The sequence below is a fragment of the Macrobrachium rosenbergii genome, chromosome 24, assembly GCF_040412425.1.
Source record: "Macrobrachium rosenbergii isolate ZJJX-2024 chromosome 24, ASM4041242v1, whole genome shotgun sequence".
Lineage (NCBI taxonomy): Eukaryota > Metazoa > Arthropoda > Malacostraca > Decapoda > Palaemonidae > Macrobrachium > Macrobrachium rosenbergii.
Window position 1 is genome coordinate 29,096,284 of NC_089764.1, and position 17,452 is coordinate 29,113,735.

The 17,452-nt window shown below is 35.3% G+C and overlaps 1 protein-coding gene across 1 annotated transcript in view; it reads right to left on the minus strand.

Moving 5' to 3' along the window:
* Positions 1 to 10,830: 10,830 nt before the first annotated feature.
* The window catches only part of LOC136851810 (ribosomal biogenesis protein LAS1L-like), a 25,847-nt gene continuing 19,225 nt past the window's right edge, over positions 10,831 to 17,452 (minus strand). Inside the window, exons 4-6 of the mRNA XM_067126121.1 lie at positions 16,956 to 17,020; positions 15,307 to 15,426; positions 10,831 to 11,224 (exon numbers count right to left, since the gene is read on the minus strand). Coding sequence (XP_066982222.1) covers positions 10,831 to 11,224; positions 15,307 to 15,426; positions 16,956 to 17,020 — 579 coding nt within the window. The remainder of the gene's footprint in view (positions 11,225 to 15,306; positions 15,427 to 16,955; positions 17,021 to 17,452) is intronic.

Below are 17,452 nucleotides of genomic sequence, written 5' to 3' on the forward strand. Positions count from 1 at the left end.
TTCAGAGGTATGTTTGGTTACGTTCAATTCTTCTTTTTATCGGTTATTATTATTATTATTATTATTATTATTATTATTATTATTATTATTATTATTATTATTATTATTAATACCGGAACTGAAGAGTAAAATCTACAAGTGTTTTGTTATCCAAAAATGTCCCTCTGTTTCACAGAGACCAAGATTTTGACAGCCTCGAACGGTTCCATTTTCAGACTGGACTCTTCCAAACGTTACTGTCCGGGTTAAACTTTTTAAAATGACGCCAAATTGAAATATTAGAACCTACGTGAATGCACGCGAAGGGGTCCTTTTCAAAAAATGATGACTGTGTTACCTTGTCAAGTAATTCGATTGTTTCCGAAAGGCAAAACTCCTAAATTCATCCGTAGTCACGAAAGAGTGCTCGCGGGAACGTCTGAAGGAAAATAACTGATAAACAAGTTACTGTACTCGGGGTTACGAGGAACTCTTTTGGCGCTTGAACGAGAATGATATTGTAACTCTGAAACCCTTGTATTCGGTACCTGCTATTTTAAAACTTTCAGTGCTCTGTAATTTCCACGGCATCCTTAAATAAGAAACGGCTAGGACTGCTGGCGTACGGTTTTGTAAAGGTGGTCGTTGGTTTACTGTCTACGGATTTGATCCGCTGTCAGTAACTGCCTTTGCACTTCCTAAAAAAATTGATAAAGAACTCTCTAGTTATTTTAGGTGCTATAATCGTATTTTACTTTCTGTGGGCTTACTTTAATATTCTCTACTATCGTGTAGTCTTTCGTATGAAATGGTAAAATGAACTATATATCTTCATCTGTAAGGGTTGCTAGTTATCGCAGCTGCTCGATTCTAGTTGCTAGCTTGGTGTAGTGTAATCGTGATTACTCCGGGTGTTGCGAATTTTCGCGATTTTTTTTCGGTTTTTATTCATTTCCCAGTATTGCCTGGTAAGTTGCAAGGCATAACGCTAATTGTTGTTAGCCCAATTTATTTTAGGTTACCTTAGCCACGCGCTTCAATGGATTTTTCAAGTGTAATGTCGACTCATATAGGCTATGTATTGATAGGCTAGGCAGGTGATAATAATATGTTGTACAACTAAGTGAATCCTTTGCAGGGGATAACATAGACGGTAATACTACAGAATAGTTGTGTTCATGTTGGTTATAGCCAGGCACGATGTCACGTTGGAGTGGGAAGTTGGGGGGAATCGCTAGACTAGGCCAGGGCACAGTGCCCTAAAATAGGTTAGGTTAGTATGCATCCCAGTTAAAATATGTCTTTCATCAGCTTTTAGACAGACCGCAACCCACGTAAATAAAGTACACAACTCTTCTGCACTTCTAATGCCTAGTGAACGACATTTAGATTTCTCAGTACAACATGATATTGTAAGTTATAAACTATTTTCTTAATGCATGGGGCAAATATTTTTCTGACAGCTTGAGGTATCTTGCATTTTAGATGGGAGAGAGAATAAAAAATAAAACAGGTAATTTCACTAACAGGAATTATGGTAGGCTTAAAATTCAAGAGCAGCAGGTGGAAATATGTATGTTATAGGTATGTAAAAAAAAATAGTAACCAAGAAAGGGTGCTTATGTAAATTACAGAGATAAAGTACATCCTAACTCAACCTTCCCAAACTTTATCTCACCTAGGATGCTGGGTCTTACCTGGCTGGGGGACGATTAAATCCAACCAATCCATAACCCAAAACTGAACTGTGGCAGTGGTATTAACAGAGTCGCATCCTAACCTAACTTAACTAAGAATGTCCAATTCTTCCAAACATGTGTCAGCAACACCCCAACAGATTTAGCCAAAGATGTGTGAAAAAATAAAACTGGAAAGTGAAATTCAGAAATCAATCCTGCATTAAATGGTTCATGTCTTAATTATACCCTCACTTTCCTTTTCCTAATTTGGTGTTGGTAAGAAAGTTATGTATTGATTTAATTATAACCCATATTATTCATATTCATCACTTTTAGTGTTACAATGCTTGCCTAGAATTTTAACTTGTCTATTTGAAGCTGTAGTATGAAAGCCAGTGGTTTCTCAAGTTTGTTCATTCCTAGCATGAAGGATTTAATTGATTTCACTCTAGGAATTATGGGGTTTAACACTACTAAATTTACCAAGAAGGTTTGTGATAGGATTTTGAATGAGAAAATAATAATTATGGGGCTACGGTGATAAACCAAATGATTGGTATAAAACACAAGTAATTAGACTTCAGAGCAACAGTGAAATACTCTCCAAGCATAGAGGTAGCAGTGGAAGAGGGTTATATTTATTTGATTCATCATCAGAGAACAAGAAGAAAATAAAAGTCACTTTAAATTAATTTATCTTAGCTAACCTATCCTTACCTCGGAATCCCCTCTATATCTTTAAAAGCCATTGCATGGGTGAAACACCTTTGTACTGCTGACAAGCAGGCGTAGTGTCTACCCAAAACATTGTGAAATGTAGTGTTTAAAAAAAAGTTAAAATAGAACTGGGATCTTGACAAGGAGAGTTCATCCGGCCATTTTATTTTTACCTGGGCAAAATAGTTTGATCAGACATTCTCTAATTTTTCGTTTTTGCCTTCTCCCCTACAATTTTTTGTTTGGCTAATTATGGAGGGCACGATGTGAGTAGGTGTACATTCCTTTGGCTGCATTTGTGCTTTGCTCAATTGTTGTCACATTTCAGCATCTGGGACATAGCAAATCTGGGACATTGAAAAAGTCATTTAACGCTTTAGAAAGAGGACTCTGGTTATAAGCAGCAGATCATTATTGTGGCCAAAGCACTGGCAAAATTATTAGTGTAAGAAAATATGGAATACCACAAGTGGAAGATAGGAACCACTGAAAAATTATATAGAAACTCAATAAAAGAGATGTGGCTCAACGTCTGAGAATGGATTTAGAAAGAGACATGGTTGTGGAATCAAGTAATAAAAATGGCAATAGAAGAAAAAGACCTTTCAAGTCCTGGCACAGAACAGGTGGGCATAGAAGGTTTACAAGGAACAGGGAGAGTAAAGCCACTAGATTAGGAACAAAGGTGAAACGGAGATTTTTGGGGAATGAAATCCAATTGTCAACACAGGAATAAAGAATGGAAATATTTCGCATGCTGTAGTATATGAGAAAAGATAAAAATTAAGGGAAATAAAAATAAAGATAAAAATAATACCCGTAATAAAAAATCATAAAAATAAATTACTAAAAATATAACGAAAACAAAGTAATATAGATAATAAAAATGAAAATAAAATATTTGAGAATCTCCTGAATAAATAGTCAGTGTGAACTGGAGGATTTTGACATGACAAAGGAAAAAATATAAGGATGATGAAAGATAGAAAAGATGCAGAATGGGTAAAGTATATAAAAATGACGATAGCAGTTTTTTTTGTGGCTTGAGTTCGTTTGAAAATTGAAATATTATATTACAAATAATGAAGTTACTGAACAGTACGGTATATAGGGTTCTGGAGATGAAACTAAGATCCGAAGGATTACAAAGTTTTGACTTGAAGGTTTTGAAATAATGGTCTTGACAAAAAATTAAATGGGCAAAGAAACAGAAAAGTTGTAGATTTTAGCTGTAGGAAATGAAGGCCCCAAAAATCATAATCTTGGATCATGCATAACTCCGAAACAAAACAAACAAACATGTAAGAACATTAATGTCGACAATGATGATGATGATTGTGGGTTCTTAAGTTAATTTTTCATTTTTGTCACAGGTACAACTTGACACTCGGCTCGCAGGTGAACAAGACTGCGATGTCACAAGGGAGGGTGAAAACCAAGGTAGGTTGCATTAAGTAAACAAAGAGTTTGTTAAACATTTCATTGAATTTTCAGCCTGCCTGAAACTGAACGTCAGGCAGAAGAGTGGATAGAGAACTCATTTCACTTTTAACCCCATAAAAGGGAAAAGGCGATTGAGATACGTTATTGATGATGATGAGTCTCCTACAGACAGGAATAATAATAATACATTCTTGACACCAATAAAACACTTTATATGAGTGCGTATCGTGTGCTTGAAGCTGCAATGAAAATAAAAAGATTCCCAAAGCTGCTCTTGCTGTAGAATTGCTTTAATATAGTTTTGGGGCTTAGGAAATTTTGTCCAGGTATTTGCCTTGCTGTTTCATTCTTAGTATGCATCATCACTACACATATTGTTAGTCTAGAAAAGGTTCCTAAAACTAATCCATCTGTAAGTTCAAAAACTGGTAACTAGGTTTTCCAAGTGGAAATCTTTCCATAGAATTTTTCATGACGGTTCCATATTCAGACCATGCACATAGTTTGATTAGATTTCGCGGGCATAATGACCCCTGCTGTCTCTGTGAGTTAGGGATGGGGGTTTTGGGAGGTATCTCAATCCCATAGGTCTACCTATACTTAGACAAAAGCCGCCACTATTTGTCCCTTCCTGGTCCTTGATTAATTCCAGCTGTTTTGAATTTTGAAATAGCTTGCCGTCGCTTATACAGATGAGAGTTGAGATATTTTAGTTTGTCGTGATCTTAGACAGCCGCGAACACCAGCCATGCCACCTTATCTCACATTTATTGTATGTGAAGTTCCCGGCCCTCTAGTTTGCCCTAATTCTTTCTGGTGCAAAACGCATCTCTCTCTCTCTCTCTCTCTCTCTCTCTCTCTCTCTCTCTCTCTCTCTCTCTCTCTCTCTCTCTCTCTCTCTCTCTGTCAGTCTTGTGTATGTGTATGATTGAGTATATGAAAACATTCTGTTAGGTTCCCTGTCCATCGGGTTTCAGATAAATAGTCAGTGTAAAAAAAAAAATGAAAAATATCAGTTCACCAGAGTATAAAAACCATATTTAGTTATCAAGTGTCCCCTCCCCCTCTCCCCAACCCTGAATTCACGTTAAAGGAAAGATTAACTCGTTTGTCCTTTTTCATCGCGTTACGTCAATTTTGTCATAGCCTATATACTTTGTGTGTGTATATATGTATATATATATATATATATATATATATATATATATATATATATATATATATATATATATATATATATATATATATATATATATATTTCTGTTGAAGTCAGTGGCATTAGTTGCAGAGACTATCTTTTTAACTTACACTTCTGAACCTATCTATGCTTGTTTTTCTATTCAAGTAAGATTCTCAGGAATGTAGTGTCTGCAAATAATGCCATTGACTTCTATAGAAATCGCACAAGAGAGGAGATATGCCCAAGTAGCAAAAAACACACACACACACACACATACACACACACACACACACACACACACATATATATATATATATATATATATATATATATATATATATATATATATATATATATATATATATATATATATATATATATATATATATATATATATATAATTTGTTTTAATTTTCGCCAATACTTCCAGCAAAAGACTGAGCATGTTGCTGATAATTTTTTTATATAAATTTTTTTAATGAATCGTAGAGTCTGAATATGGTTTATTACATGATTGAGGGGTGTACTGAAAACTGTCGAAATTGCCTGAGGCCGATACAAACGGCAATCAGAGATCGAATGGTATTTGGAATGATTGACCAGCGTCGAGAAGGTGAAGACTTTGAGATATAACCCGTGAGTTGAAATGGATTTATTCCATTAATCGTAGACTAACTGTAAGATTGTATATGGGATTTGGCCATTTTCTTTGTAGTGAATGAAGGATGTATAACCAATGAACATGTGCAAATTTCTAGATGTTATTGTCTATAAGTACCATGTTTTATATACATATATATCCAAATTGCTTAGAAAGAAGATGGTAGCCCCCAATTGACTTGGAGATCGAAATTAGGTATTTGGGAGCGATAAGAAGAAGAAATGGACTTGGCTTGATAAATGAGTGATGAGAGAAATTCGTAGGAATTGGTCAGGAATGTGTTTGATGGTTAATAAGTCAACTCAAACACAGAAGAGGCTGAATCAGTTGAGGAACCAGGAGTGCCGATGGAAGTTTTGAACGTTGCCAATGAAAAAGTGTAAATAAGGCTTTCATTTACTGGAATGGATGTAGATTCAAACCGCAGTTTAATGGAATTGAATTATTCCTAAAATTTTAGGAAAATAAGAGAAGAAAATTTAGTGTTGTTACAAGTGATCTGGATTTATTGGAGACGGTCAGAGAGAGAGAGAGAGAGAGAGAGAAATAAAAAACTGAAATAAGGTTGCAACTAAAAGGAGACTAAAAGGCATTCCAGAAATATACAGTAAATGAAGACTGGAACACATTACTTTCGCAGCACCTTTGTATCCCATACATGACTCGCCCTGTCAGGCCAGCTACCTCTCAGACCTCTAGCTCCCCATCTCATGAACAATAGCTTTTTTCATGTCTCTCAGAGACTTCTGTAAAACCTGGTTGGATACTGTAACAGTAATCTTCGACTGTGGTTATATTCAAGAGATTAAGCCAACATCATTCGTTCAGGAGTAGTTTTAGAAGAATATATGCTCTTAAAATTGCTTCATATATCACATTCTGACTAAGGACCTGTTCAAAGATCAGTATCTACTTTATACCCTTTGACTCTAAACTGGCCTGCAGACTCCTGCAAGACTGCTGTTTACAAAATAATAACAAAGGATTTTGAGTGACAATTTCACGTTCAGTAAAAGAAAATGAACAACTTTGTTAGACTGGCAGTTACAGACAGATCAGCAACATGACCTCAGTAACAAATTACTTTGTCATTCCATGTGTAGCAAATGATAAACTTCAGGAAGTTACTGAGATGGTCATGGCAGATTACGGACCTGCATCATAGGCATCAGCAGAAGACAACCATGGCATCAGCTGGTATCCCATTCTCCAACTGACTGAAGGCATGGAGAGGTGACATATGGTGTTAAAGTGGTCAAACTTCCTCCAGAATCATTAGATCTCCCTCTTCTTCCAATGGTCACTCATCACTTGGTCCATTTCATACACAGGCTAACTTTTTTCATCTCTATCTCAAGTTGAAGGTGGTACGTCATTTAGAAGGTTCAGCACTTTGGAGGATGCCAAGTGTAAATAACACTTTTCTGATGCATAAGATATATAATATAGATACGTCCGTTGGGTTACACAAGCTCAGGAAAGATTTTAGGTTGCTGATATAAAGGAATAGATCCTAACAGCCGTCCAGTCCACTGCTACAGAATTCAGAAGAGATGTCCCTTTGCACTTTACAACTTGCAGTGACGGAAGTTGGCATTAATAAAAGAATCAAGGATTTGGGCAATTTTGGCCCTCTTAAGTCCAAACGACTTTTAGTGAAATATGAGGTAGAATGCACTCTACAAGAATTTTGCCTGTCATCAACGAACTATCTTCAAGGGTTAAAATTTGGGTCCCAGTGTAAGACTCTTCCGGTATTAACATGGTCAGGACCATCCTTCCCTTAGAATGCTGTCAGAGAATCCTTCAAACCTCTGGCTCAAAGTGGATGAAAGCCCCTCGTTAACCTCAGTCAGTTCCAGCTCTCCCAGCGTTCAGCATTCTCAGTATCAACAGTAATGGACCACTTAAAATATTGAGCAAAAGCAAACCCTTTGATTAAGATGATGACAAATCCTCGTGATTTTGTGGACAATTGAAGTGAGTATTTTTATACCGTGAAATTTGTGACCAAATGATAATAGTAAGGACACTGCATTCATTGGTACGAGTTGATTTGTTCACTGTTGAATAGCCTTGGGGCTGGTATGCTCTCTACTGAATATTTTATATTATTATTATTCTTATTATTATTATTATTATTATTATTATTATTATTATTATTATTATTATTATGAAAAGTCTTTTTGGGTGTATGAGATCAAATTGTAATAATTTTGTTTATATTCTTTTAGGATTAAACACTTCCAGCAATGGGGAAGAGAAAGGAAAATAAGATCATCTCTGAAAAAATAAAAATAAATAAATAATGCAAAAAAAAAAAGATAAGTAATTTCACTGGTCTTAAATCAACCCAAAAATAGGATATTATATATTCTACCAAATTAGCAATGGAACTGACGTGAACCCTAATGCGTAGGATATTTAATCGTCATAAAAAAAGCTTAGGATACGTTATGACATAGGATAATTTAGTAATGCGTTTGGTAATAGCGCAGGTACCCATATCATAGAGAAATGTTAGGGTGATATCCATATGTAAATTCAGAAGGTCATTTTGGGATACGAAACTAAATGTTTGCAGATAAATTTTGTATTCATGTTTAAATGATGACGATTGTTTTATTTATTCACCTGTGTTTATTTTTTAAGGCATTTGAATTGTTGATGAAGTTGTTAAGAATAGAATTAATTGATGATATTGTTTTTTAACATCTGTGAAACAAAAAGCAAATTATTGTTACTGACTTCAGCGCACCTCTTCGCAAATACATTTATCTAAATGTTGATGATGAGTTTGGTATTCGTATTTAAATGATGAAGATTATCATTTTTATTCATGTGTATTTGTTTTTTATAGATATAGAAATTGCAGATGAAGTTGTTGATAACAGGATTAGCTAATGCTATTGTTTTTAATACCAATGAAATAGAAAGAAAATTTTTACCTACTGTATCGTGGAGCCTCTTAGCAAAATACAATCGTCTGCGCTTAAATAGAAGAAATGTCCGTTTTCTGTAACAAAAACTACCTTCCAAGTTTTCTCTTTGTACCCGTTTTCTTTACGAAGAAGATAAACACGAATATATCTGAAACCCGACGGCAAACAGCGGGAAAATTCGGACGTTGCGTATTGATCAAAGGTACTCTCGAAATTTCCCCTCAAAAAGAAAAAAAAAAAAGATTCCTCCGTAGAGAATGCTACCTGTTTGGGCCAGATGACCTGGACTGACCTCTGGTTCTCATGCTGGATGTCTGAGCGAGCGACGAGGTCTCTTCGGAGTTCCAGGATGTCTGTTGCAAGTGTCCGTGGCACACGTGTCTTTCCAAGGTCCCCTCAGCTCAGCCGCCTGTGTAGGTTCGTCCGGTGTCCGCCAGATGGCATGAGCGTGTCAGTGGGCGCTGGAAACTGGAAACTGGAAAGTCAGTCTTACGTTGTGATCAGTGGTATGGGTGATACGGAGTCGCTTATCCCGTGTGGTTTTACCGTCCTTTAGAAACCATTCGAGTGGATTACTTACCAGAATGAAATGAAAACCTCCTCTGAATGGCAAAGGTAAGAGGCGGGGGCGGCCACCCGCGTATTACCGCTGGACGGTAAAAAATGTGGGTGTGTGCATGCGTGTGTGTGTGTGTGTATGTATGTATGTACACAAGAGGGAGCCCATCAAAAACAGCTGACTAGTCCTCCAGCTGAACGATAATTAACCAGATGAGGCAGTAGGTCACAGGCCCTCGTTATATTCCCTCGATGACCACACCGTGCTGGGACTACACGCTGCCCAAAACTCTCTTTGACCCCCTCCGGGTCATTTTACGTCCCTGGAAGAGGTCATCGAGATGGCATGAATTTTTTTTTTTTTTTTTTTCCGTTCCGCAATTAAGAAGTGGGAACGGCCGTGTTTGCTTTTTAGGGAGGAGCCCCTCAGCCCTTATTGATGAACCTGGTGGGGAATCGAAAACGTGGTTTCTGTATTCGTCTATGGGTGAAAAAATATCTTAAGCTTAGGTAATATTACGAAGAAAAATACATTTTCTTATAACACGTAAATGTTACTTTAAGAAAATGAATAAGCTGGGAGTCTTTATGATGATTTTGTCTAACAGCCGTGCTTCCCAGATGCTGTTCACACAAATGCAGGCAATTTTATATTCATCTCTGCTAATAGAGCTTGCTTACACGGCTCAATAAAATTGCAATTGAATAAATTTGAACAGATCCTTAACTTAGCCAAGCCGTATGTTTCAGAGATATATATTTCCGCAATATTACTTCTGTTTCGAATCCTTTCGTTATTATACGGAATAAATAAATAGATGTTCAGATGTAAAAAGATGTTCAGTTGTATGTTCAGGTGCAGATATTAGCATGTTTTTTACATATATATATATAGTGATGATGTTTATATTAGAAATTTGCCATAACCTAAGAAATATTCGTTGAATATTGATATATATATATATATATATACTGTATATATGTATATATATATATATATATTATATATATATATATATATATATATATATATATATATATATATATATATATATATATATATATATAGAGAGAGAGAGAGAGAGAGAGAGAGAGAGAGAGAGAGAAACGTGATTTGCCCTTGAATATATAAAGAGAATGTAGGCATTAAAAGCATTCGCGTCTAAGCATAAGGAGGCGGCAGGCATAACTCTCTCTCTCTCTCTCTCTCTCTCTCTCTCTCTCTCTCTCTCTCTCTCTCGTATCACCCTTGAAATCTTTGCTAAATAGGTAACAGGGATACGCAGAACTAATTCATAGGACAAAATACGTGTGGTTCTGAATTTGACCAGTCAAGTTTCTCTCTCTCTCTCTCTCTCTCTCTCTCTCTCTCTCTCTCTCTCTCTCTCTCTCTCTCTGTATCATTACCCTGCAAATGTTTGCACAGTAGATGACGTTTCGCGTCCTCGAAATGAATCAAAATCAATTTTAATAAGTCAGCATGAACTCGCTGTGTAATAACAGTGGCGAGTAAATGACCGCATTCTTTATTCCACATACGATGACACTCATTAATGAACATACTCTCTTAAGTAAAGCAACATGGACATGTGTACACATATGTTGCTCGCTATCTCCCGTGGCTGGTTGCTGGGGCATGGGGCTGAAGATAATTTGTATCGATCGGGGGACTTAATTATAGTAGTTGTTGGTGCTGAAATGGAACTCCCAGTTCTGCTTTGGGATTTGCCTGAGAGGTGGAACTATAGGTGGAACTATATTTGGAACTGTAGGTGGAACTATTAGTGGAACTATAGGTGGAACTGTATTTGGAACTATAGGTTGAACTATAAGTGGAACTATATTTGGAACTACAGGTGGAACTGTATTTGGAACTATAGGTGGAACTGTATTTTGAACTATAGGTTGAACTATAAGTGGAACTATATTTTGAACTACAGGTGGAACTATATGTGGAACCATAGGTGGAACTATAATTGTAACTATATGTGGAACTATACTTAGAACTATAGGTGGAACTATATTTGGAACTACAGGGGAACCATATGTGGAACTATATTTGGAACTACAGGGGGAACTATATGTGGAACTATAGGTAGAAGTATATTATGATATCTGGTATTGTCGTATGGGTTAGATTGTAACGGAGGTGCGATAAATTTTTGCGGAAGGTAGATATTCATTTGGTCTTGTCATTTGCAGTTAGATAATGAATAGATGACATATACTGTATATATATAAATATATATATATATATATATATATATATATATATATATATATATATATATATATATATATTGGTATGAATGTGTTGTCATAATACATCTGTAGACATATACGTGTACTTATCAGGAGATGAACCCTATATATATATATGGAAGCCGCCCACCACAGGAAACCGCAATTGAAATTCAAGCTTCCAGAGAATATGGTATTCATTTGACAGAAGTAACAGAATATAATAGTAAATGGTATTCTTAGTACTTTATCAACTTTGTTGCATTCTTAGGCATGTACTATAACTAAGCTATGCTTGACCAAACTCGTTGGTCAGTCGAGTATAACCCACTAACAAATTCATTGACAGTTTTAAATTAGGGAAATTCTTACTCTTTTTCTTGTTCGTACAAACAACAGGGAATTATTCTTTCGTTATCATTGTCTATTAGTGAAGGATCCATATTTTCCAGCGGCTCTCGATGTATAAAAATTTTAAAAAGATAAATATTATTTATAGTATGCTGATGATAAATATGGTTTTCACGGAAGGCATTGTAGGAAACGAAGTCATGTAATTTCATAAAAAAATCTGAATTATATAAAAACACCTTTTTCTAGACGCCTTCGGTATTAGAAAAATTAATAAGAAGAAAAGTATTTACTGGCTTTTAATGATAATTTTTTTTTATGAACGGTATTATAAGAAACGAAGTCATGTAATTTTATATATAAAAAAGATCAGAATTACGTATAAAAAAATCCCCTCTAATCTGCTTTTTCCGTGGTCTATCTCGCCAGATAGTATCATCGATAATTAAGAAATTGGCTTGGCGGGGGTAATGTACTGCATTCATTAGAATTCATTAGAACTTCTGGATGGCCGATAGAGAAGCTTTTTAAGACGCGAAGGCCATTTGCATTTTTTATGATATAAATTCTTGGTGGCGTTTGTACATCCAGGCTTATGCACTGAAAGCTGCTTAACGAATTAGGATCATATTTACGTAAGTTTATATTTGTATATATATATATATATATATATATATATATATATATATATATATATATATATATATATATATATTAGTGGAGTCCATTAACACGCGAGTTCTTTATCATGCATCACCACTGGTGGAAAGATAGGATGGCGGGTGTAGGTCCTGACCGGTTTCGATTTTATTTGTAAGCCTACACCAAGCCTCTTATTCTGTCACCTACGTATAGTAATATGATATGCATGTGTATATGTACATACATATTACATAATTATATATATATATATTATATATAAATAAATAAATATACATACATATATAATATATATATATATGTATGTATATATATACGGAATGTAAAATGAACACTGCCCTGTAAACTGGAACCCTTATATTAAGAAAAAAATGTTCCTAGCTTAGAGTCGATTTTATAACCGTTGTAAATAAAGCATGAAAATTCATACCAGTATTGAGAAACATGTTGAGCTCACCAAGTCTGTTCCTTATGATACGTTTCAGGGCGTTATTATTCTTACAGAATAATTCAGACGGTGATTTCAGGTCCGTTTTGCATTTCATAAAAGCTGTCATTTGACATAACGTAGGTTGAATAATGATAAGTTTAAAATTATATTATTCATACAGACCATATATTTTAATTCATTTACATGGAGTCTGACCAGATTTTTCTGTCTCTTATAGATGTCGTCACTGGCACGTGCGTGCGCACACACACACACACACACACACACATATATATATATATATATATATATATATATATATATATATATATATATATATATATATATATATTGTATATATATGTTATGAATTTCTGACACACATAGGTATCGAACCCAAGTCTTTCAAATATAAGGCAAGTGCGCTACCAATTGAAAGACATGGGTTCGATCCCGATGTGAGTCAGAAATCTATTTCTGTTCCACCCTTGATTGCGTGTTGTTTATCTCTAATATATACATATATATTATAAAAGATATACACTTTATATATGTATATATATACATGTATACATGCATACATATATGTATGTATATATATATATATATATATATATATATATATATATATATATATATATATATATATATATATATATATGCAATATCCCATCATGATGGCCCCAAGGAAGTTCCCGCATGCAAGCATACTGCATCAGATACTGTCCCAATTTACAGTGACGTCCGGGGACAGTGTTTTCCCCCTCCTCCTTTTCTGCGTTTTATAGATGATGTGTCTCGCCCACTGATGATTTTGCTTTCGGGAGAAATTCCCTTTTCTTGTTAGCAATACCTTGGCGCTCTTTTCCTCCTTACTCGTCTGAGCTGATATAAAACTTTAGAATCCAATTTCATCAGCATTCGGTTACACGGGGTGAAGGGACGTTTCTGAAATTCAGCGTGCTGAAATTATTTTTTGTTTTTGGGGAAAATATTTTTGGGTGGGTTAATGGTTATACAGTAGTATTGTAAAGAGGTGTAGCTTGCTTGAAATTTTTTTGGACAGTTTAAAGGTTGAATAGACGTGTCGTAAAGTATATCTTAGAAAAATACAATGTGCTGAAATAATTTTGTTTTGGTAAAATATTTTTGGGTGGCTTAATGGCTATATAAAAATACTCTGAAGTATCATAACTTGCGTAAAATATTTTTGTACAGTTTAAGGGTTGTATAAGCATGTCTAAACTATCATAATTTAGAAAAAAATTTGAAAAACCATCATCAGTTTTGTAGATAATATTTTGAATTGAATTTATGACTCTGTCAAAAACAGTGCTTTTGTCTTTTTGAGAAAATGTCTTCTCCAAACATTTTCATCAGGTTTCTAGATCATTTTCAGAACTTGATGCATGGGCCCTGTCACCCACATAATGCCGGTGTTTGTTTTAAGAAAAACTCTTCTCCAACTTTTCCCACACGAAACAATTTCTTCAACATAAAATAAGCAAGTCACTCTTGCTATTAGCTGTATGCCTTGAGGAGTAACAGCTCGTAGGTCTTACTAGAGGCTTAACTAGCCAGGGAGTTTTATTATCTCCATCTGGGACCCTTCCTTCTTGTCTGATTAGTTCTCCACTCTTAGAAGAGCCTCTACGTTCTTTCAGTACTCGTCTGGGGTGGAGTTAGATTAGAAAACTTTCGGCTTCTCTGTTAGACGGATCTTTCGCGAATCAATATGAAGTCTCTAAGTGACATACTTCATGTCTCTTGCCGTCTGACTTCTTACATACGTTCCATTCACCATTCCAATTGTTCATCATTCACCATTCCAATTGTTTATCGTTTACCATTCCAATTGTTTATCATTCACCATTCCAACTGTTCATCATTCACCATTCCAATTGTTCATCATGCACCATTCCAATTGTTTATCATTCACCATTCCAATTGTTTATCATTCACCATTCCAATTGTTCATCATTCACCATTCCAATTGTTTATCACTCACCATTCCAATTGTTTATCATTCACCATTCCAATTGTTTATCATTCACCGTTCCAATTTTTTATCGTTTACCATTCCAATTGTTTATCATTCACCATTCCAATTGTTTATCATTCACCATTCCAATTGTTTATCATTCACCATTCCAATCGTTTATCATTCACCATTCCAATTGTTTATCATTCACCATTCCAGTTGTTTATCGTTCACCATTCCAATTGTTTATCATCCACCATTCCAATTGTTTATCATTCACCATTCCAATTGTTTATCATTCACCATTCCAGTTGTTTATTTTCCACCTGTTCCTCAGTTCCGAGTCATAAAATCCTTTACTTTGTTGTGATTAAATCATTTATCCCTTAATTCTCCAGCCATTATGAGGTGAAATACAGCAAAGACGACCTTGTCTTTAAATTAAGATTTCATTTATGTTTCAATATTTGAATCACAACATCACCTTCCTTCACTTTCTAGATCTACGTTCTCTGTTTGTAGGAATAATGATTTATCCAAGGATATTTCCAGTATGTGTGGAATGATATCCACAAACTTGAAATATTCCGTCTCTTTTGCGTCTCTGTAACCGAGTAATTCACAAAATGAACCAGTTCCAGAGAATATATTTATTTAATATTTTATTTTACGTATCATTTTTTTGCCAGTGTATTTGACAGTCGGTTCATATCTCTTCCATTCAGGATAGAGTGAAAAAATATTAGTTTTTTATTTCTATGTAGTGGAAGTTACTGCAAAGCTGATGGTTTATTTTTTAAAGTAATGGCAGTTAGTCTATATTTTTATAGCACACGCAAACAGAATCACAGCTCTGAATTTTTATAACACATTCGTAATCGGATATGCAAAATCCCGACAGCTTCTAAAAAGATGGGGATCACGAATAAGTTATATTTTTGTTTTTCACTCCACAACCGGATTTACATATTTATTTAGGAACATTAGTTTAGATTAAATTTCCCCAGCCGCTGAATCCTAACCTGTTTTGGAAATCTTACCGTAAACAAAACTGACTGCTGGAACACACTTTCAACATTTATATGCTCTAGAAAAGTGATTATTAACTTTTACATCCCATGATTCCCGAGACTCTTCAAGATATTACCGTAACCCTTATAATAATAAATTTTGGAATGGTGAATCTTCTGAAAAGGTAAGTTGCACTCGCCAAACTGGTAAAAGCCCAACTGGCTAATCCAGATGTGTGAAAATAAATAATCTCCCGAACCCTTTGTGACCCCCTGAGAAACCCCAAACGGACCCCCAGGTTAAAAACCCTGCTCTAGAACAGTGTTATTAACCAGGGGTATTTTATCCGAAATGGGTTGAGATTTAAACATGGTGGAGGGTAATTATATCTTACCTGAAAGCTTGACATTAATGCCAAAATACATACAAATGGTTCCTTTAGATGAAGATTACCAATCAAGAAAATAGCTAGAGATGAGTTATTTTTTATACCAAATATGATGCATACAGGTGTGTGTGAATGCGCATATGCGTAGCCTAAACTTTCAACATTTTTGTCGTCTCTAGAAACACTGGGCCAGTTTCTGTCAAATTTACCGCAAAGTATCTTTGGGTGAAAAGATTCAAGTTTGTTTAATTGAAGGCCACGGTCCCCTCTAGCGGGAGTTAACTATTTGGTGAAAATACGGTTGGATCATTTAAAAGGCCTCTCAAGAATTAATGGCCAAAATTACCAAACTTTCCTAAAATCTTTCTTATATAGAATAGATTAAATTTTCTTCAGTCAGTCCCTAAGCCAAGATTGGACACATTAGGGAAGATTTTGAAAAATCTTCTGTAAAGAACTATATCGCTAGTTTGTCGAATTACAGTGCAATCATCCATATGTAGTGTGGAATCATATTCATGTAAACTATGGCCCCAAGCCAGACTTAGGCCGCTAAAAGTGTCTAAAATGTTACGAATCCTAGTTATACAAAGACATGAAAGTGGCTCAGTCGAGCTTTGTGGTTGATGGGCCTCTTGTCTTGCTTTTCAAGTTTGTATGGTGAGGTAAATCATTTGTCTAACCACGAAAAGTGACTTTTTTTGTTGCCGTGTGTGTGTGTGTGTGTAACTCACAGACAGGTTGGAGACTGAGTAAAGTCTGAACACTCGAATTTCGACAGTGGTCCAACCTGCGTGTCCTACAAGAGTTTACCTGAAATTTATAAAAATACACTGCAGGTGTTTCGTTTTGTAAAATTCAGGTTCATTTTCAGAATCATATTGCCAATTTTAATCACTAAGTCACCAAAGATAATATGTAAGGGTTCCTTACCCTTTCAGAAACAGGAAAAACCTAAAAGCATGTGGCCAGTATCACAGTCTACATACCCCACTGCGATTCAAGTTCATATAATCGTGTTTAAAGTCTCAGTGGAGGGACCGAATTCTCATTAATGAAAATCAGCAACCGTGTAAAACTGGAGGCGAGGGAAAATGTCTTCATTGTAATTGCAAAATAAGAGTAATGCTTCTAATCTAATTCCATTAGAACTGGTTGCGTTCGCAGCAGCGGCGGATGCAACCAATGGCTTTCATTTCAATTGCTAATTTGCAGGAAATTTCCTCCACCA